The sequence below is a fragment of the Larimichthys crocea genome, chromosome XIX (assembly GCF_000972845.2).
Source record: "Larimichthys crocea isolate SSNF chromosome XIX, L_crocea_2.0, whole genome shotgun sequence".
Taxonomy (NCBI): domain Eukaryota; kingdom Metazoa; phylum Chordata; class Actinopteri; family Sciaenidae; genus Larimichthys; species Larimichthys crocea.
The window spans coordinates 6,955,079-6,977,370 of NC_040029.1; the positions used below are offsets into that span (position 1 = coordinate 6,955,079).

The 22,292-nt window shown below is 43.3% G+C and overlaps 1 protein-coding gene across 1 annotated transcript in view; it reads right to left on the reverse strand.

Annotated features, from left to right (window-relative positions):
- Positions 1-404: 404 nt before the first annotated feature.
- Positions 405-22,292, reverse strand: part of acvr2ab (activin A receptor type 2Ab) — a 41,301-nt gene continuing 19,413 nt past the window's right edge. The window contains exons 4-11 of the mRNA XM_019260813.2: positions 21,181-21,335; positions 11,324-11,467; positions 11,015-11,158; positions 7,900-8,045; positions 7,698-7,812; positions 7,052-7,190; positions 6,823-6,953; positions 405-6,647 (exon numbers count right to left, since the gene is read on the reverse strand). Coding sequence (XP_019116358.1) covers positions 6,453-6,647; positions 6,823-6,953; positions 7,052-7,190; positions 7,698-7,812; positions 7,900-8,045; positions 11,015-11,158; positions 11,324-11,467; positions 21,181-21,335 — 1,169 coding nt within the window. The 3' untranslated portion in view covers positions 405-6,452. The remainder of the gene's footprint in view (positions 6,648-6,822; positions 6,954-7,051; positions 7,191-7,697; positions 7,813-7,899; positions 8,046-11,014; positions 11,159-11,323; positions 11,468-21,180; positions 21,336-22,292) is intronic.

The window sequence follows — 22,292 nt, forward strand, 5'->3', positions numbered from 1 at the left end:
TTTTTCATTAATATTTCTTCCAGTCTTGCAAAAAAAGTGTCTGACCTCAACGGTCATGATACATAAAGGTTAAATAAATGTTTTGTAACATCCCTTGAATGGAAAATTAAACACCATCCTGGGAATATTAATTTGTTAACCTGTAGAAATGTAGCTGAGCTGATCAAATTAACACCCTATTGGCTGATTTAAACTCAGTTTTTTATGTTTTATGAAGTTTCCTGGAAAAGAAGTATACTTTGGGACTTCGGACAGGCAAAATGGATGGTACACTTATAAGGTTTCACATAATAAATGAAGCTGAATGTTTGTTTTCTAACGTTTAAATGCAGTTGTAAACAGGAAACAAAATAATCTTAGTCAACATGGTGATTGCATCAATGAAAAAACGAAAAACATCAGTATTCACAATCTAAAAACACATTTATTTACATCACGTGGATCACTTCAGCTGATAAAAACCATTTGCAGAGAGTCGCAGCGCTGATCAGGGATCAGTGTTGTCTCCTCTGTGATAATGTTTCCAGGGTTTCTGAAGGTTATGTACTGCTGTTATACTTTTCGAAGGGGATTCTCTTTTTTCTAATCCTGCCTTGTCCTTTACTGGAAGGTTAAATGTCAGAGGTCATGCTGAGAACCCCTGGAGCTGGTAAAAATTCACTCTTGCTGTGGGATGCTTTTGTTTCTTTCCAGTTTGAAATTCCAGATCTTCGTTTCTTGTCCTATTTTCACATTTTTTCTAAATAACATAAAACGTACAGTCACATGTATTAGGAGTAAAGAAACGAGACAATTTCATAATTTTAGACTTTTTTCTTTTTTTTAATACAAGTTTCATGATCAAAAATGATCTTCCGGCCTTGACTACCAGAAACCCTGTGAGCATCACTACCATTAGAGGTCCCGTTGGCAGATCCTGGATCAGTGCTGCGACTCAAGAGCTTTGAGAAATGTGGGGTCAAAAAATGCTTGTAGTGTTTTTGTTTTTTTTGTTTGTTTTTGTTTTTTTTTTGTATTTTTTGTTGTAGAAATTTCAGGCCTGGCAACCAGACTTATCCTGCTGCCAAGACAAGTCTTGGCGGCGAGGTCATTGGAGTTCAATGTTTCCTCTAAAATTCTTACCAACTGTGGGAAAAAGCAGGAGATTGAGATGCTGGAATGAAATACCTGTAGTGGGTGATTGCACTATCACATATGAAGTATTGCAACTGCTCTTAAAGAGCGTCAGGGATTCTTTAAAATTCGAATTGCCAGGGGACCCGGGGAGGTTCCTTGAGGAACGTCCTGGGATAAAAGTTCATTTGCCAAGGAACCCTTAAGTGCTTTCTTGGATGCCTTACAAAGTACTCCAATGAGCCTCTAGCTTTTAGCTTACACAAAGCTCAACTTATTTTTCGCATAGTGAAGGACAATTTTTATGCAGCCAGACTAAGCCCCACTGCTGAGTCAAAACACAAGAAAAGTATAAATGAATGTAGAGGAAACACTGAAGTTCAACACGCACTTATAAAGATTCAGCTCAGAGTATATAGTTGATACAGGTATTTATGTTCTCATGTCTGTACAGAGCCTAGACTGCTTAAAATAGTGGGGGCAACAAGACACAAATGTTTCACTGGTAGTTTATATGCACAGCAATGTGAGGTGCTGGGCTGGAGGAAGTCGAGATAGAAAACCATAAAGCCAGCATGCTTGGGAAAACCCATTCATACACCGTTAAAATGACAATTTTCGGAGCATATTTAGACCATAGATGAGTCAGAAAAGGTTTGCTAAGATCGTCAAGACCTCACTGAGGGGGAAGCAAAGAGGTTTAGCTCATCTGTGATTGTTACACAAGATTGTCTCGAATCGCCTTAATGATAACATCTGGATGCAGACCCAGACATTTATTTTGAATCGACTGAAATGTTTCTTAAAAGATCCAGGAGCTGATGAAGATCGTTGTTTTAGAAACTAGGCACCGCATCAAGATTTAAAGATGGCCAAAGCAACAGGAAGGCCAGAAGATGTACCTCTTTTGGTAACACAGGACTGGCGAGGTTCAAATCCTCTTTGGGAGCTTGGCAATTAACTATCAAATAATGCACCAAACTTGCCATTTCTGTTGTTTTCATTGCTCTTAGAGCAGGTTCACATCTTCAGCAGGTAACCCTAAAACCAAGAGGTGTATGAATAGATTTCCCAAGTGTGTCAGTTTTACTAGTTTCTACAGCGTCAGGGCACAATCACACGAAACCAGCCAAACGCAAAGCCCTCTAAAGTTACACAGGGCCGGGCTCAATCCATCAAAGTACACACAATACTGGAATCCAGGAGTCTGAAGAACATTCATTCTCGGTCGTTTGTCCATAGACTGAATAGAAAGAAGCATGTTACAGTTTATATCTTTTTCTTTTTGAATTAATGAAAGTATTTCCTGAATTACAACCGAACACCCACCCCCAACCCCCCAACAACAACCATAAATCGTGCCAACTCTTACAACTTTATTCCGAGTTGCACCTGAGCTCTGATCCCCAAAACCTCAGGCCTGTAAATTAAAAAATAAATACAACATATCAATATGCAAGGTCACGGATTAAAAAAAAAAATTAAAATGCTACAAGTTATTTGTGTGTGTGTGTATATCGAAAGTCACTCCTGCAGCTGATCCTACAGAAGTAGTAGGGTAGTTTGCGGCACTGGTTGCATATAACTCGCGAGAACTTAGAAAAGCATAGTACTGAATCCCTGAATGGTATTTTGTCGGTTTGGGTTGGTTTCTCAAGCGCAGTTTAAACTCAAGTTGTCAAACACTGAACATCTATCATCTACCTACAGTACTGGGATGTGACCGCCAACCAGACACTGGCAGGTTTTTTTGCTGTGGCTGATAGGTTTGTCGACTCTACCAGCCACTTTGGCAGGTAACCAACCAACATTTGGAGGCAGTTTTTAAAATTCACTTGGCTGCTGAAATACTGGTGAGTAAGTTTTGCATTGGAGAGTACAAACTTGGGGACAAAACAAGGGTAATACTGGTGTTTTTCCTCAACGTTTGTGTCAAGACAGTGTATGTTGAGATGTTTCCTTCTCAATGAGAAGCCTTCTGCTGTCGTTCAGTCTTGTACAGTAATGGAACGAGATACTGCATCATGGTAAAAATGAGGAAACTTCTTTTTAGCTTCATTTGTCAAACATATGGGGAGAAACTGGAGTCTACTCCAAGAAACGACACCCCAAACTTTCCCCCCCGTTCAGGAAATTTGCAAAGAACTTGGGTATTTTAATCTTTTTTTTAACTGGATTACGATTTTGGTTTATTCGCCATACTTTCTACCCCAAAGAAATCCCTGCGAGTGAGGTAGTACTTTATTGAAGGGCTGCTGGGGTTTGCAGTACTGATCGTCCCTGACTGTTTAAGCTTCATGAGGACATTGGATAATGTCTGGTTTTGAATAGCAGTTGATTGAAAAACAGCAGCAGCAAAAGGAAGCGATATCAATGCAAATATCGTACTCATGCTACAGTAAGTAAATAAGATGATGGCTTCTACTTCCTTCAGGTTTGCGGTGTTGTTGCAGTACTGTTATGCGCTGAAATTATATCTCAAACTGTCTCTTACTCCTGAATTTACCGTTTTAGAAGTGTAGCAGGAAAGCAAATACAGTTTCTGAGCACTGAAGGTTCTTTACTTTTTACTTCTTCTAGTTCCTGGGTTACTTGGTGGATTTGCTCGTTAATATTAAGTTAGGCTGGCCCTGTAAAGTCTGTAATTTGGAAGAATAAAGAATAATTGGAGTACATGTATGCGCTCACAACAAATATTTAACTCAATGTTAGACTCACTTGCTGTAAAGAATTGGAGTATAAGGAAAAATCACTTTCATTTTTTAGTATTTGGCTCTTGTTTCCTCGAGCGCTACAGTATGGTTTGCTTAAAATGTTAAGCATGTTATAAAGAAAACAGAATTATGTATTGCCCTGAATGTGAAATGGTTTGGTAGAAAGAAGTTTCTTCATGCTTTTAAGTATTTCTGACCACAAAACTTGATTTTATAACCGCTTGATCTTAAACTGTGTCTTGTGAAACCGTCCCAAAACTTGAGGAGAGACTGCAGGTCTGCCGGCACCAGTGTTCAATGTCCCTCAGAGGAAATAAAGACTCAAAAATGTCATTGTTGCCTTCACAACAATGACAGATACATCCGTTTTGCCTGACATCTACAAGAGTAACTAATATGGATACGGAAAGATGGCACCAGGATGAAAGAGAAAGAGAGATTCCTTGTCTCAACTCGTCCAATTTGCAGTTCGCCGTGTGATCATTTGGTTAGTGTCAGCAGGATTTCAAAACCCATTTATTTCAGCCCTGTGTCAGGAACATAAAATCACCCACTCATTTTGTGAAAACTGTTGAATCTGTCAGCTTACAGCAGGTTGTGTCCAACTCTGGAAAAAGACATAAAACATGGTTTGGTTCTAGAGGGACTATAAACACTTGCCAACGTACTGACTAGAGTTGGGTGAGGTTTCAACTTGGTTCTCGAGAAGTTTTTGAGCACGACAGCACGGATAAACCCCTTTACAAGTCGAGATGAGGCAAGGAAGATAGAGATAGAGAGAGACAGAGAGAGAGAGAGAGAGAGAGAGAGAGCGTAAGAATCAGCGAGAGAGAGAGAGAAAGAAAGAGAGAGAGGAGGTATTCCAGTCCAAGACAGGTGAGGATGAAGAGGTGGGAGATGTGAGGAGGTGGTGAGTAGCAAAGATTCCTGAGGTGTATCAAAAGAGAGCAGAAAACTCTTGATAGTAATCCAAAAAAGATGTGTGCAATCAAATCAAAAAAGCAAGCTGGCTCAGCTAAATACAGGTATAATTTCCAAAGTAGGGCTGGGTACCCCTGGAAACCTCCTCAAAACCGCACTTCAAATCTGATACCTCTCCATATCGGATGATCCATTTTGTTAATCGTCGTTTTCTAAACAGAACCAGACCACACATCTCACAAAATGATAAGAACAAGAAGAATATACCTCTTAATACCGTCTGATTTGATACCAAACATCAAAAAGGTAACATTAGTTGGTACCCAGCGCTAATCCAGAGAGATATAAATACATATACTGTATATCCAAATCTCACGGGCAAAATTAGGCTTGTCAGCGATAGATATTATTACACCGTTGACAATTGACACAGCAAACCAAAACGGAAAAAAAATATCACCTTAAATGACAACTTCATCATGGGGGTATGCTTTTTTTTTGTTTTTTTTTACCCATTATCAGAAGAAAATCTCAAAGAGAGAGAGAGAGAGAGAAAAACTAAACAAGTTGTTATTCAGTCAAAAAAATAAAAAACAAAAATCAAAGTGGAGCAAAAAACTAAAAACGTGAGACTGAGAAAAGGGGAGGAAAAAGGGAGAAACACTTGTGTTTACGGTGTGTATGGCCATGTATAATCATCGAGGCTTTGCTGACTACATTACCCATGAGTGTCACGGCTGACAGCAGACTGTTTGGATGTCGAGAGCCAAGGTTGTGGAAAAAGTGTGAGCTATGACTGTGAACAGGGAGAGGGACTAATTTAAACTGTGTCCATCTGAAGTGAGGTATACCTGGTTGAAGGAGGTTTATGGTTTTTTTTTTTTTTTTTTTTTAATCGTCGTAATGCTTGAAAATGGACCCCCCTCCCACCTTCCCCCTCAACCCTTTAAAATAAGCTTGATTACCAAGTTGTCTGGGTCCATAATACACTATGTACAGCAGCATTACACTATAAACATTCAGAAGCCGTTGCTTATTGGCAGAACGATCGTTTCTTCAAAAAAAAAACAGAAAAAAAAGAAGAAGAAAACAAAAAATAAAATGCACACGAGAAAACAGCAAATGTATCCAGAGCCAGGTGCTCGTCTTTTTTTCCTTTTTCTTTTGATTTTTTTTTTTACACTAAAATGCACCGAGAGTTTTTCTGTGAAATTTTCTCCGCCGGATCTTCTCTCTCCGTAGAAAACCGAGCAGAACAGGTCGCCCTCCTACGTGAGTGTATGTATATAAAAACAATACATGATAAAAGTGTCCCAGCATGTCAAGCGCTATCACTCTGTCACGTCGTTTTTTTTTTAGTTTGTTTGTCGTCGACGTAATAATCCTGATAATCGTTTTTGCTCGGGATGAGAGAGTTTCAACCGTTAAAATGTTTAAAATCCTCAGGCACACATATCAAAATGAGGTGGATATCAACTGATGTGGTGAGGTGGGCGCAGGGTGTTTCCTGAACGCGAGTAGCGGCCCGCACTTAAAGGAACAAAAAAAAACGAAAAAAGTAAAAGAGAGAAACAAAAACAAAACAAGAAAAAGAAAGGAAAAAAAAAAACCCCACTACGCCAACCAACCAGGGTCGGCTGCTCATCCCCTCGTGTTGATCCGTGCTTCCGCTATCCGCTCATCCGGTGTCGGTGGATTGGCCGATCATAAGCTGGACTCCTTGGGCGGGAGGTCCACGTTGGTCACCATGGTGACGACAGTGACGATCTCCTCGGGGCCGATGATCGGGGCTTGGCGCTGCATTTGGCCGATACGCTCCTCGACGCAGCCGGCGGACAGGCGAGCCTCGGCCTCGTGGTCCCAGCAGTCCTCGATGGTTTCGCAAAGCATGGCCAGACCCTGGGGGAGAGGAGGATGGTGTTAGTGTCTGTCGGAGCTATGCTGGTGAGCTGATGGTGAGTTTTTGCTTAGTTTGAGCTTCAGAAAAGTTCCAGAACTGAACAAAACTACCATATTAGGTTTTCTACTACATTTTAGACGGCTTTTTCAGACTTGCCAACTTCTTGTTGCTCACCGTGTGTTTCTGCCAACAGTCTCGCAGGCAGGGCCTCAGTTTCTTATGAACGACCACCTCCTGCATGTCCTCCAGAGACGGATGCTGACCCACCTCCTCCTCAAATGGGAGCATGTACTCATCCACCGGGCCTGATGACGCACAACCCCACATGTCCGAAATTAAAATGAATCTGTAACATGACACAGGACACGACGGTGGTTTTTTCCCGTCATTGCGTCAGACTCACCGTCAGCGGCTGTGCACCTCGCCGCAAGCTCCCATAAGACGAGGCCGAAGGCGTACATGTCGATACGCAGGAAGGAGTCCCGCTGGAAGTTGATGGCACCTTCCAGGACTTCGGGAGCCATGTAGCGCCGCGTTCCCACCTACGGGTTCAAAAAGAAAAAAAAAGGGAACGGATCAAGAGGTCAGAGCGGGAAAAATCACAAGCACAAGCAGCAAGGAAGAGGAAAGTCATGACGCAGCTCGCGGATGGGCTGAGACGGTGAAAAGCGATGAGGGCTGTTGTTGCTTAGCTGGCGCAAACATCAAACCGAAACAGTGACTCAGTTTGGATGATATGATTTCATCATGTGTTTTTAACTATAAAAAATATTCAAATAAAAGCAAAGTTGTGAGAGTTTGGCTCAAAACTGGGACAGAAACAGATGCGAGAAGATCTGAAGAACTGATGAACTGTGAGTGGCCTAAATCTGTTTTCACCTACAGATGTTTCAAACTAATTACCAATATTTTCCAGACTTTCAAAGCCTGTGCAATCACTAGATGATTGGGCCACACTGCCACCCACAGGTGCTGTCAGGTATTTCCCAAGAAAAGACATAAGAGGTGCATGAGAAGCTCTTATTTTAACCTCCAAGCGGGAGCTGTACCTGTCCATGTGTGTCTCCTGCTGATTTCCCCGCTTCAAACTGCAGAGCAAGGCCGAAGTCAGCTATGCAGGCTGTCAGGTTGCTCTTCAGCAGCACATTCTTACTTTTAATGTCCCTGAGACACAAAAAGAATCAAAGAAAATACATCAGTCTGTAGCCAGAAGTAAAAGCTGGCGAGTCCTTCGATATTTTGACAGCGTACCTGTGAGCGATGGAGGGCTTGTGTCCGTCTTTATGTCCCGGGATGTCTTCGTGGAGGTAGGCCAGGCCGCGAGCTGCCGTCTGAGCGATGTGGCAGAGCTCGTTCCACGATACCACGTTGGCCTTCAGGTAGTCTGTCAGCGAGCCCTGGAGGAAGATGAGGAGAGAAAGAAGATATCTGGAATCAGAGTCGATTTTCCCGTAAAGACATTTTCAATAAAGCTGATCGACTTTAACCTCTTCCACCCCGCGGGGACGTTTATGTCCTTGGCCGACATTACTGTCTTTCAGAGGCTCAGCTTTAAACTTTAAGTGAAGGTATCAATCCACTCTTGTGGATTCAGTGAGCCCAGCTGTGTTCATGTGTGACGATGTTAGTCCTCATAGGAGTCACTTCATTGGCCTCGCTGTATAAAATGACCTTGCGTGACCTCTAGGATAATCACAGCCTCGTGAAACCGTGCAGCCACAAACTAGAGGCCGAGGCCGTTCAGAGGATGGATGGTTTTCCGACACACATAGACAATAAAGGAGGTTTTTGAGCAATTTACCAGGAGAGACGTGCTCGCTGTCAAATCGGCATTTCTTCACTTTCTGATACTAAATCACAGCATGAATTTCGAGGGATGCTCCTCAAGGTTTTGGCGTCTTAATGTGGCATTTTGGGCCATTTTTTATCAATTTTTACCATCATACAGTTTAGTCATAATCTGCTAAGAACTTACACACTACAACTTTCTGAATTTGAATCCATTCACAGTGTCTAAACTGAATCTGACTGGCACTTTACTATAAAACACATAAAGCATATAATAGATATAAATCCATATTTATTTATTCAACTGATTTAAATAGCTGTTTTTGAAATACTGACTCAACAACAAGTGATTCAACAACAACAACAATACCCAAATCAGCAGGAATAAATAATGCTAAATGATTGTATAGTGATGGCTGAAGCGGGTGATGTTCCCATGGTAACAGCAATATCCCTAATGGTTGGAAACTCACTAAAGCTTGTGGGTAGTGTTTCACGAGGGACTCGTGCAATAAAACGGTTGAAATTGTCCGAACCGACGTCCGAGTTTTGCTTGATTGTACGATTCAATATTGAAACTTCAGGGTTGAAAGTCGGGAGTGACTTCTTCTGCGGCCTCATATTTCAATGGCATGTGATAAATAAAATTTACTACCCGCTGGGTGTCCTCTTAAAACCACAGTGAAGTCCTTTTTGGTCACCTCTGCTGCACATTTTATTGCTCGCGCTGATAAACGCAGCTCATTTATCTCCTCGTTGTTGTGGTGTTTTGGTCATTGTTCTTTAATCTTCATTTATCATAAAGGGAGGTTTGCCGAGCGCGCAGGCGGCTCTTTATCAGCAAAGACTTAAGGCTTAAATCTTCCAGTTTTACTTCGTAGAGATACATATTTCATCACCTGACAGCTGCCAGGAAATTATTTGTATGCACGGTGAGCGTCTTTTAAAAGATACTAGACGTGCGTTTGTGTTGAACACTGCAGTTTAGGAAGACAGAATTGGATTTCAACCTCAACGTTCGCTGCATCTGTTTCATGCCTTATCCTTCACACAACAACATCTTTGTTCTTACATAATGTATGTCATTAAGATACAAGGTCACTTCTGGCAAAAGCAAAGGCAGATGTAGTTGGTGGAGTGACCACCAGGGGGCAGGCAGCTACAACAGATGTAGAAACAAATTCAACCTGATCAGTTCAGTTGTCCTGGTTTTTAGGATAGAGGCTTTCCAGCGTGTGTGTTTATTCTGTTAAATTGTGAAAATGCAAGCAACACACAGACAATATCTCTTTGTAAGACACCCATCGATATCCACGCACTGTCCGAGATATGAAGAGCTTCAAATACAGGGAGTTTTGGAGGTGCCTGTATCCTTCAAAGCAAGCCACTACATGCTACGGACACTGCGAATCTCAGCGCATAAGGCTGCTCGGATGCATCAAACGTCGAGGCATAAATCAGCTGTCAAGGAGACGCTGAACTCTGCAATCACTCTTCCAGCTGCGTTACACAAGCTTCAGGAGGGTTCAGCCCAAACCGACTTTTGACACCTGCTCTCGACAAAACTGGCAGGAAGGAAGAGCTTTTTGGAGGGTAAAGCTGAAGTTATGTATCCTCCAAAGACGTCTGCTTACAAAATAATTACAGTGCATGCTTGACAAGGCAGTAAAGAGTGTTTCGGATATATAGCTGGTGGTACGACCTTTCCTACGACTCCTTCAAAAAACAACTCCCTTCGGTGTTATTTCTACTTGGGGAGCTTCTGCAAATCGAGAGTAGCACTTGTGGAGCTGCTGCAGGGCTGAGTGGCTTCCTAAGAGTTGTATTGTTGGGTTAAAGCTTCGCAACCTTTAATTTTTTCAACCTTTATTCACGCAGGGAAGGTTTCCTCAAGCACGCCGATTCAAATTCTTCGCCTGGCTGGGATATTCAAGCAAGTGAGGCGTGCGAGAATCACTCTCCACTCCGTCGGTAATGACCCTCAAAACACAGAGGCACTTAAAGCCCCCAAATGCTACAAAGACGGTGGCTGAAGAGGGCGATTGAAGCACAACGGGGCTAACAAGGCCCAAGTCCACTTTCTCTTGACAAACAAGGCTTTATATAAATATTATACATTGTTATTATGGATTAGATCTTACGGCACCGAACAGAATCAATACAGTGTGGTGGTTTTATGCATGTTTCCCCTGTTTTTCTGGTGTTGCCGCTTGTCCTGGAGGGTTTTAGATGCGTGTATGATAAACACGAGACGCTACACTAAGAGCACTGTGTGTTTACAACACAAACAAGCTGGTGGGGAGAAGAAATCGTGCTGGAAATCAGAAAAACACGCTTAAATCCATATTTCTGGCCATGTGACACTTTCCTTTAATCCTGTGCTGAGTTACAGCTATCTTAGCTCAGGTTGTCAGAGGATTAGCTTCACACCCACCTTTTTTAGTTAGAAAACAATTCAGGAGGCATCGGAACACAATCAATGTGAGAAAAGTACTTAAAATATTAGCCTTGTGTTATAAAACTAGAAATGAATCAATAGATCTGGCCGCTCGCTCGTGTCCGTCCTGGATAAGCTCACCTTGTCGTGGTAGGCGGTGATGAGCCACAGCTCCAGGTCCAGGTTGTTGTTCCTCTTCTCCACGCCGATGAAGTGGAGGATGTTGTCGTGCTTCATGCCGCTCACGCTGTAGATCTCATACTCGTTCTGCCAAGACAGCTTGTCCTAGACGAGGCAGATACAGATGTTATATCTCTTAGCAGCTCGAGGAGGAAAGGTAACAGGTGGTGACAGGTGGCGTTAGCTCGTCACTTCTTCTTCCTTCTCTAGATTATCTACTTGTTTTCATGAAAGAGGGGACACACGGCGATGAAATGTCCCGTACAATACCTGGATGGGGAAGATCTTAACGGCCACGTAATCGTTGAGCAGCTGCGCCTTCCACACGCATCCAAAGCGCCCCCTGGCTTTCACCTCGATCAGCTGCAGAGGTTTGTGTCCCAAAAGGGGGGACGGGGGTGAGGGCCCGGGATCCTGTGGAGAGAGAGAGAGAGAGAGAGAGGGCACCAAAAAAAAAAAAAAGAAAAAGAGGGGGGGGGAAAAAAAAAAAAAAGAGAAAGAGAGAGGGCACCAAAAAAAAAAAAGAGAAAGAGGAGGGGGGAAAAAAAACAGAGAGGACAGTGTTATTCTTTATTCTTTTTTTGTAGTGCATTAAAATAGCATTGGCTTACACTGAAGGTGACCGGGCTTTTGGCTCAGCAACAACGTGCCTAAAGGAGCTTAGGCCAGCAGAATCACTATCATCTTCACATCTTAAATCACATCTTACAAATTACATTTATAGACCTCCTTTTTATGTGACGATACACGCTTTCCAGCGTGCTGCTTTCTGTCTCTTTCTTCATGCTTTATGTTTTTAAACTCAGCTTTATTTTATGGCTCTGGTTGTTTGCTTTATTTGATTGTTAAAGCACTTTGGAAAGTCTGGTCCAGGAAGTGCTGCATGTTTAAGTTTAGCATTATTACCGTGGAGTTTTTTTGGCAGCGAGGACGCAGCATACCAAGCAGGGTTTAGATTAATTCATTTTAAATTCAATTAAACCCCTCAAGGCTGCACTTGCTTGGATTTACAGAAGTGGGACTGTAACTGGAAGGTTGCCAGTTTGAATCCAATGAGCTGCAGAGGGGTGAGGGGGGAGGGTGGGGAAAGATCTAAAACGTTGATTAACATGAATGACGTGAATGAATATGAAGCGGGGCCTGATGAAAATGGCTCAATAAAAACATTCGGGAGCCATCGTGTCTAACGCCGGCGGGGTCAAACCTCATGCGTGTGCGTTCGTGTCCCACATAGGCAAAGGCGAAAGCACGGAAGCAGAGCGTTGCGAATCTAAAGTCGGTTAAACACAGCTGGCGATCGGGATTAAGCTGATCACTTTCACATGTGACTTCACAGAGAAGGACACAGGATAGAGAGAGACAGAGATAGGGAGACAGAGAGAGGGGAAGGTTAAAAAGGAGCATGCGATGAGGGAGTCACATTTCCAAAAGGATAAAAGGTAGAGGAGAAAGTCTAGCACATGACTGATGGCCTTTGATGAAACCAGATATGCTGCTGTAAAATCTCAACTTCACTTCTATGCCTCTGTATCACTGCTGTCAGTAAAAAGAAAAGGCCTCCCCCCCTGTGCAGCAACGCCGCCGATGTTCATGTTTTTACTTGAACTGAAGGCTTACAAGGTGCTTGATAAGCTGGAGCAAGTTTCAAGACCCCGAGGCCCAAAGGAGCCACTCAAGACACCGTGACAATATATCAAAAGCGCTCGTCTGTTTTTCTAACTTCCCATAAAATGCCCTCCTTATGCGTTACAAGGTTTGCTGCTGATGTGAGACGGAATGAGAAAAAAAAAGAAGGTATGTTTATGTGCACACAGGTTGAGGTTTTGGCACCCAACCGTTCTTTAAAAACAAATATCGGTGCCGTCCGAATCCTCCTGCTGTGAAAAATGAGCTAAAGCGGCGCTACAGGGCCAAGCCAAAAAGCATTTAACTGCATGGGTAGTAAAACAGGGAAGAAATGGCTCTGGCTTTTACCGCCTGCCCTGACAAGATTATTGTGGCTACAGAAGCAAACTGTATATCATTTAGTAGCATTTACGGGCTTGATTTTTATCGATTCGACAACGTCGTGCCTGGACATGAACTTTAGCCTTTTCGTGCACACAAGAAGAAGACGCTACTGTTTGACGGGGAAGACAAAGGTGTGTTTAATGTAGAAACTTAAATTTGTTAGATTAATTGCTGGAGAAATGGCGTCTATTACACGTAAACTTTTATACTGCATTAACGAGAAGGGCACAAATTCTGTTTATGTTTCAATAGACTGCAGTCTTACAAATGACCTTGGCTCATGCTACAAACTTCTAACAAGTATCAAGAAGTTTCCTGTAGTTTTTCTGGAATGCTGCTGACCTCCTTGGTGAAGTAAGTGCTGTTCAAATGCTCCCAAACAAGAACTGAAACCTTCACTTTGAGGGACTGCAGCCTTTGAATAATCATGAAATTTGGTACAGCCATTCATGGTGCCCAGAGGATGAAACCTGCTCACTTTCCCTCTAGCGCCACCATGAAGTTGAGCTTAAACCCTTAGTGGTTAAGATCGAAATGTCTTAGGGTTGTGTGGCGGTGCGGGGTCGAGGGGAGGCTGCTGGGGGAGGCTGTTTATTTGTGCTGAATGTAACCTCTGTGAAACGATCAGGAAATAACTTTTTATTTCTCTGATTAACCGACTTTATCGAGGCTGGCGCTCCCTCGCTCTCATTCACTGTGAATGTCTCTCGACCAATGTTCGACCGATCTCTTTCAAACCATCGAAAACTTCTTCGTGTTACTATTTTGCAGGCAGATTTAGAAGCTGGGTTCATGAAATAAACAAAGCCAGAACACAACAGGTAGAGTATCAGAGTTTAGTCCATGAATCCACCTGGATAGTCTCAGTTTCCAAGACATTTCAGGTTGACTGTGGAGGCTTGACCGGTCTGATCATCTGATTGGAGGCCGCATCGTGACATCGGCCCCGGATTGTGTCTGAACGCGGCCTAACACCACCATCAGGTCCAAATTACAAACTCATGACCCTACCATCAACTTCAGCTGCAGTCTGTGTTCAGTGCTTATTTAAAGACCTTTGATGGCAAACACAGTTTATATTAAACCTGCTAAACATCAGCTTATGAGCATTGTGAGCATGTGAGCGTGATAAAGTTAGCCTCTCGCTCAAAGTGGAGCTGTCGCAGAGCTGCTAGCATGACTCTTAGCCCTGTTAATACCTAATACTTATTTATGCTGTATTATTTGCTCCTGTAAATGAACTAATTGCTCCCCAGGGATGATGAAGTTTCATCCAGTCTAATCCACTATCCAAGGTTGCAGTAGTGCACGTTACCGTAGCTGCAGCTGCCCATGTCTGTTTAACAGGACGCTTCGTGAGAATAAAAGCAAAAGCAAACTTCTTGTTGATTTTATTGAAATATGAAGCAGGGATCCGTGTCTTAATAGCCGCCTCTGTAGTGCATGGGGTGATGGAGTTTTCGAGTGGGAACTGGTGTGTTTACTTAAAGCTTTTCCCCCACTAACACAGAACTGCGAGGCAGACCTGCTGTCTCTACTCACGGCTTTCACACCGAATGCCAGCCAAATGACGGGGGAAATTACCCACGATGGTGCTGAGGTTGAAATACAAACGGTCCCAAGTTGGCACCTTGAAAAACATCTTCAAGAACACATTGTACTCAGCAACATAATGAATCTATAGTTTCACAGAAATGCTTCTCTACATCTGTTTTCGAGGCCGATTATGAATATACAAGAGGAGGCTCTTTATATTTCTTTCTTCTCTCGCCTGATACTATGTTTCAACTACCAATTCAGATAGTTAACCACCCACACAGCAAACAAGTTAGTGCAGGACTCTTCTCTTTCTTTGTGTCTGCATTGTTTCTGGAAATTCTCGTCTGTCTTCCGGTCTTTTGGCCTGACGAGGCGGCCCAGCCTGGCCAGGCCTCCCTCGGGAGTCACCGGATCCCTTGTCCGATCACAGGGCGCCGTGGCCTCAAACGGGGGCGCATTACACTTAGTCAGCAGACCACAGGAAACAGGAAAACAGAATCTGCTGCTTCACGCCGTTCTTCCCAACCCTCAACCATCTCCCATGGCCTAATCGGGTTACACCTTCATCTATTATATCAGAACAGGTCCTTTAGATCTGGTTTGGTGTGTCGTGGGTTTAGGTTCAGAGAAGTATACACAGACTTGTCAATTAGACACAAAAAGGTACAATGGGTAGTTAATCTGGACGTAAAAGGTGAAGGTCATATCTCGCTGTTATAAAACGTTACAGGCATGACCTTAAAAAGAAGCCTGGACTAACAATGAGTCTGGTCTGTAGTCTGCAGCCACACTTCGACTTCACTGTGATGAATTCTGAGCCAAAGTACATTTGCAAAGCTTTATGCTCCTCTTGTACTTAAGTAATTTACACTCCCTGACTTGAAAAATGTTCCAGGTAAGTGGCAATTCTCTTACTTATGCAAAAAAGTATCTGGCACTCATCCTCCAGTCTGCTATTAAGATGGAAAAGCATGCTGCAGTTTCCGTTTCGAACACTTCTGCCTCTGTCTCTCTGCACAGTGAGCCATAGGTCTAGCAGATACCATTCTGGAAACTGGGTCACATCTCACACACAATACGTTACATAAACATTACAGGTGGACATTCATACAAAAAAAAGGAGAGGGGAAGAGGTGGGGGCTGCATTCGGTGCCTTTTTTGGCTACTTTCCACCATGCAAATACATTTTTTTAGCAGGGGAACACAAAAGAAATCCATCCATGCAATAAACCCAAGCAGAAAAAAAAATGAAATACAGACAGAAATGCGCTACAAACCGAGTAAACAAGACGCTGTCGAGAAAAAAAAAGCAAAGAGAAGAACAAAATGGTGGTCTGGGATTGAGGTGGAGAATTCATATCAAGCTCTGAACCCAAAAAAGGGGGCGGGGGGGGGGACTAATAGTGTTTCAACTTCAATTGAACTGCTCTTACCTCCACCATAATGTGAAAGGCGTGCTTGTTGAAAAAGGAACATAAGAAGCAAACAGAGAAATTATTTTCTGTCAGTTAGTTGGATGAAATAGAGGCAAGGTAAAAAAGGTAGGAAATGATGGCTCGTCCCCGAGAAACCTTTGGTTCCCCCACCAGGGCTTTCCAAAGCGATGGTTTGGGACACAGGTCAGTGTGTGTGTGTGTGGGGGGAGGGGTTGTTTGTAATCCCACGTGGATCAGAGAAGCATGGCACCAAAGGCAAAGATTGTGTGATGCTCTTAAAGCGCAGAACAACTGAAAATGGAAATGGTGTGAATCCAAAAAAGAGAAAAAAAAAAAAAGTGTTCTTGGATCACGGAGGAACCAAACAAACATAAATGCAAAGCAACGGCACCCGGATGACAGATGCATGAAACAAGAGACCCTCAAAAGACAGAAATCTTGATTGAACCAGAGAGGAAAATGTGTTTTTTGGTTACTTCGTATAAAAAAGGTGGCGCTAGAAGCCCAAACTTTTAAAACACAAGGAGAAATTCATCGAAATAAAAGAATGTTTCGTTTTTAAGCTTGACACACAGCAACATGGAAGACAAGAGGTATGATTAACTGATTTGTAAACTGGCCAAATGGCAAGTGAATGTTCAGATTTTACCAGCTGCTCAATACACTACCATTGTTTTTCAGGCCGGTGACTGAAGTAACCAGCCACTTGTATATTTTGGCACTTTAAGGAGTTCTTCGGAAAGCTGCACCCAGACAAACAAGATGTAAGTAGCTCTATAATAAAGCAATTGATGAAATTTTGGTCAGAATCAATCCGTGAGATGGACAGAGATAAGAAAACAGGGTCCAGGTCGAAAAAAAAAAAAAAACAGGCCAGACTTATGTTTAAGTGCTCCGGGCCTCTCCGTGTGAAAGCTGTGGGTCTGTGTACTCAGACAGAATCAATTCCAGTTTGCGTCCACTTCTCGCTGTGGTGTGAATAATGGAGGCTTGGTGGCAAATATGCAGTCCATGATGGACCGTGATTACAACATAATGACAGTGTGCTATAAAGTTGCTTTGTTGCGTCTAATTTTCTGCTTTTCACACTGGATTTAAACCCGGATAAAATAAGTATGTGCGTGAATCAAACGGACATTTTTTAAAATGTGATTTTCTTTATAAAATCCGCCCCTCTGCAGCGTGGCTCGATGTAAAGCTGACAGCTATATGTGAAAGTACAGCTGGAGCTCTTTGCACTGAGCTGGTTTCCTTTTTTTTTTCTCCTTCTTTCTTCAGTGCCTCGCATCGTATAATTAGAGAACAGAGCCGTGATAATGAATCCATTAATGATCATTAAGTGGGAACGATTACTTTTGCATCTCGAAGACTGCATGTTTCATTACCTTGCAAAGAAAATAATGGCAGCAACTGACTGACTATTCCCTCCTCCTCCTCCGCAGAGGAAGATGTGAACGCACTCAACGCAGGAAACGTCCAAAAATGTCGAAAATACCACAAGATGTATGTGTCTGTTTGTGTTTCTAAATCTAAAGTTGTAATCATGCACCTACTAATCTCCAGCTGAGCCCCCAAGCTGGCTAATATCCGTCCAAAACAACTAGTATTAAGTTCAGGGTTCAGTGCCAGAGCATGCTAACCAAATCATAAATCAACGCTGTGTATGTTACACCGTTGTCTCCGCTCGTGTTCGGGCTGCAGCTGCTTGTATAATCACATTCCTACTGCTTTTAATTACAAATCTAGATGAAATGTGCGCAGCGTGATGCAGAGCTCTGCTCGTTTGAAAGCACGCAGCATTGTAGCTGGCACATGGATGTTAGAGGGGAAAAAAACACCACCGATAACGAACAACTAATGACTTCCCATGCACACAAGATGCTTTAATATCCAAGCAGCAACAGGTGTGGGTAATTTGTTAGTGTCACATTAAAAATACATGACTAAGTACAGTGCATTATGCTCTGATGAATGCGCTGTAGTATAGAAATGAGCATGATAAAGCATAAATGAAAATCCAGTCCACAGTCGCCTTTTTTTTGAGGGAGGGGGGGCTAAATCTCTAAAATATCTTCTGTTTTTTGAAATTTCACCGAGCTGCTGGAAGCTGATATGAAACATATTTTTCATGCAACCGACGTCTCTTTTAGAAAATAAAGACAAACTGTTTGAATTTCATCTGACAAAGTGTTTTAGTGGAGTTGAACGTCCACAATTTACCTGCAAAGAGAGCGACTCGAAGGAAAAGTTCGGCATTAAAATATATATATTTATATATATTCATGTTTTTCTTTTTGCCTCAAGCTCAAGTAAAAGATCTGCGACTTCTTCTCCGCACACAAAAGATTAATTTCTTTCAAATTGTGTTTAAAATCGGTGTTGGTCAGCACTTCTCCTTTGCCGAGATCATCCATCCACCTCACAGGTGAGGCCTATCGAGATGCTGATTCAACAGTCTGACTATGACACAGGTGTGTCACCACAATAAAAGCACACTCTAAAATGTGCAGTTTTACAGGTAGCAATTTCATGACCTCGCCCCACACCTGTTCAACAAAAGGCGAAGAGTACAAGCCAGTGCAAAATATAAACCTTTTGTGTGCGCAGAAGATGTTTTAAGGGCAAATTTCACCAGGCAGGGGTGCGACATGTGAGCAGCGGCCGCTTTAGCCGATGTTTCGAAAAGCCTGCAGGAGTGCGGCGGTCTGTTTGAGAAGCAGCTCTCTGGTTGTTGTGGCATGTAGCATATTTGGATATTTAGAAGGTCATAAATCAGGAAAACATGACCAAATCTGAGCAAGTTAACAAAGTCTGGTGGGTGAAACGCTTCTGAAATGCTCTTGGTGGTGGAGAACAAACCGAAGCAGCCACGACGCGACCGGTGAGGTCACAAAAAGAAAATAATTTGTACGCCTGTCCTTGGATCTTTTACTTTAATCTGTGAAAAATAGCTGCGAGAAGAAATTTGTTTTTGTCGCGTAGATGAGAAGATCAATAGCACTCTCATGTCAGCACGTCAGTATGTGTGGGATTGCTTCTAATTTCACGCCATAAGTCATATTTAATAGCGTGCAGATGTCTTATTGTCGGGAAAAAAAGTCCTGAAATTCCTTCTTATTTATGTGATTTCATCAGCCAGATGTTTGCATGGCCTTGCTCGGTAACCAATGGTGTGGTGGGAAAGAAGAAATGCAGCCTGTGGTGCAACACAGAAACATTCTTCAACAATAACAACAACGGAAAGGCATCCACGTCTCTCCTCTCCGCCTTCTACCTTAGCCAGTTAATCAGTTACAGAGCAAGCGGCGGACGCCGGATCACAAATGTGTTTTGTTTCTCGCCTCCTTCCAGAAAAGCATACGAGCTGACTCTTAAATACATTCCTGTACGAGTGACCTCTTTTCCTTCTCGTGTCCTTGTACACCTACTCGTTCACGCACGAATACACTTCTGCACACACACACACATCCGGCATGACTTCATTTGTTCCATCGCGGATCTTTTATTTCATTTTTCTTGCCCTCGTGATTTTATGAATATTTCAGCCGTTTCCACGGTGTCATCATTAGTTACCTGAGCCATTCCTCTTTGGCCGTGATCTCGTTTTGTTTTATGGTGTTTATTTATTCATTTATCTGTTTTGCAGGTACAACGCTTCATAAGCTTCTTAGTAGTGTTGCTTTCCCAAGGCGCATTAGCATTTGTCTCCTGATTGTATTGTGTCACTGTCTGTTTTATCTCTTCCCCGCTACGCTTTAGCACTGTGCAAATACAATAACTAAGTTGAGAGAATAGCATGTCTCTGTTCACTCCCTCCCCCGCACTCCCCACCCACCCACCGCCATCCTCTGAGGCAGAGCTGCGAGCGTCTCTGTGTTTAGTTTTGTTTGCCTATATAAAGCCTCATCAATAATGCAGAGGCCCCTGACTCCTCTTCCATACCATGGAAGCTGTGCATGGGTTTTCTTTTTCCCCTGCTGCCGAGCAGAGAATATAGCTGCTGCTGCTGCTGCTGGGTTAAAACTGCCTCAGAATTGCATAATAATAAATTAATCAGGAATTTGGGGGGAGAGAGAAAAAACAGCCCAGGACGGAGATGTGGGAAATGTTTACAAAAGTTGATGATTCAAGTGGAGACATGAAAACGATCAAACGCGGAGATAGGAGGCCTTTCTGGCTGAGTGCCGATGGAAGAAGCGTGTCAGAATAGGGACAGAAGGAATGATTGTGTGAATAGGTGAGGAGTAATGAAAGGTGAGCGAGTACGCCATCAAATGTGGGTCAAAACTCTATTTTGCCAGCAATTATTCGAAGCGGAGCGGCACAGTATGCACTTAAAAGTTTTAAAGACTTTAAAGCTGAATGCTTTCGATTCATCCGTCTGACACAATATGAACTGTCACAATTACACACACACACACACACAGCTGATGCACTAAAAGCGAGTCTGAGAAGTGTTTGCTCAGAGAGCCAGAGAGAGAGAGAGAGAGACTCCTCTTATCCTTTCTGTACAACTTTGAAAACTGAAACTGAAAAAAAGCAATTATCTCAACGTAAACTCTCCGCGCGGTGTGTCTGTTCTGGCTGACCGTAGCTCTGTCCCTGTGCTGCGCGGGGCAGGAAAAGGCCAAGGCTGTTTCAGCCCACTGAGAAACTAGATCAGCGCTCAAGTTGAAGGTTGGTTAAATAGAGGAGGCAGAGCGCCGCTTTCACTGTGTCATGCTGCAAACTTTAAAACAGCCAGAGTCCTAAGTATGTGATCATGTAGGGAAGCGAGCTGAGTCAGACATTTTTTTGCATAAATTAGTGATGAGATGAGGAGTGCACTTTACAGCGCCAACCTTGAATTGGTTGTTTGTATGTTTATTTCCAAGCAACGAGGAAAAAGAAATTATTTCCACATGGGAGCTGTAGTTTTACATTTCCCCCTTGTTTGCAATTAACAGATGAAGCGGCACGCCGCGGCTGAACCGACAGAAAGAGAAACTCTAACTGCATCAGCAGCAACTTCGAAGAAAGAGGACACCGCGGCCTCTAATGCGCCGTTTGATTGACGGGTGACCTCTGGAAAAGCACCGGACCAAAAGGTGAAGTAAAAAAAAAAAAAGAAGTTTTCATTCTCTCACCCGCGGTGAGACTTACATGTGTGGGAACGAGGGCGGCCGGGTAGGCCAGTTTATGGTGCCTCCACATCCAGAAGGAGAAGAGGACGACGGCGGCCAGGCCTATGATGGGAACCAGGGAGTAAAGCAGGGTGCTGAAGAGCTGGGGCTTCTGGGAAAATGGGTTGGAGGTGGCTGTGGGGAGAAGAAGAAGAAAACAACATGTACATGAAGGAAGAAAACTGATTGGCCTGACATTGTGCTACATCATCTCTAAGTGCAGCTCTGACCCTGCTTACAGCTTACTGCCACTGTGCTTAGGGACCATATCAATGCAAGCACGCACACACAAACACACACGCAGCAGGATTAGCAAATCCATCTCGTGACATAACGTAATCCGCCTGCCAAAAATAACAGAGCTCTGAACTGTGTCCGACCCCTGCTACAGTCGCCGGGTGACGCCTGCTGGCTCAGCCTGTCCTCCCATCACAAGGTGTGACAGTCTGATTCGGCAGCGCTGTCGAAGCGACGCCGACGCTCGGCCGCCCACCACCACCACCACCACCGCCGCTTCTGTCCTCTGAGTGAGCAGAAGGGGGGTGCGGAGAGGGTACCAGCTGCATCGTGGGGCCTCTCAGGGCGTTTTGTCAAAGAGGTTGTGAAAAGTTTTGCTCTACGGGGTGCCTGTGGAGTCGAATTTTAAAAAAAGGAAGAGACAGACTGGCCTGTTGGGACAATTTAGCTGGACGGGCGACGAATGCAAGGACGCCAGAGCCGCCAGATGAATGTGCGCGGGGCAAAGGGAGTGACCTGTTTCTGCATTTGAATTAGTCACGACGTCATCCCCTGCAGATCGGCTCTGAAAACACCCATTATTGTACATTCTGTGGTCAATAACTCTGTGCTGTCGGCTTGTTTCAGCCGCTGTATTGTTGTACCAGGTGCTTTAGTTGGAGTTGTTTTGTTTAGCACTCTTAGATTATTTAGATTGATGCATGTTAAGTGCTTTGGATGTATAAATATATCGATATTAAGGCTCCATGGCGATGAAAAGTCTGCACTAATTGTAATTTCATCATCTTTATTCTTTTGAATACTCTCACACTTGGAAGCGGAGTAGCTGGCGAATATCCAGAGCACATGTACTTT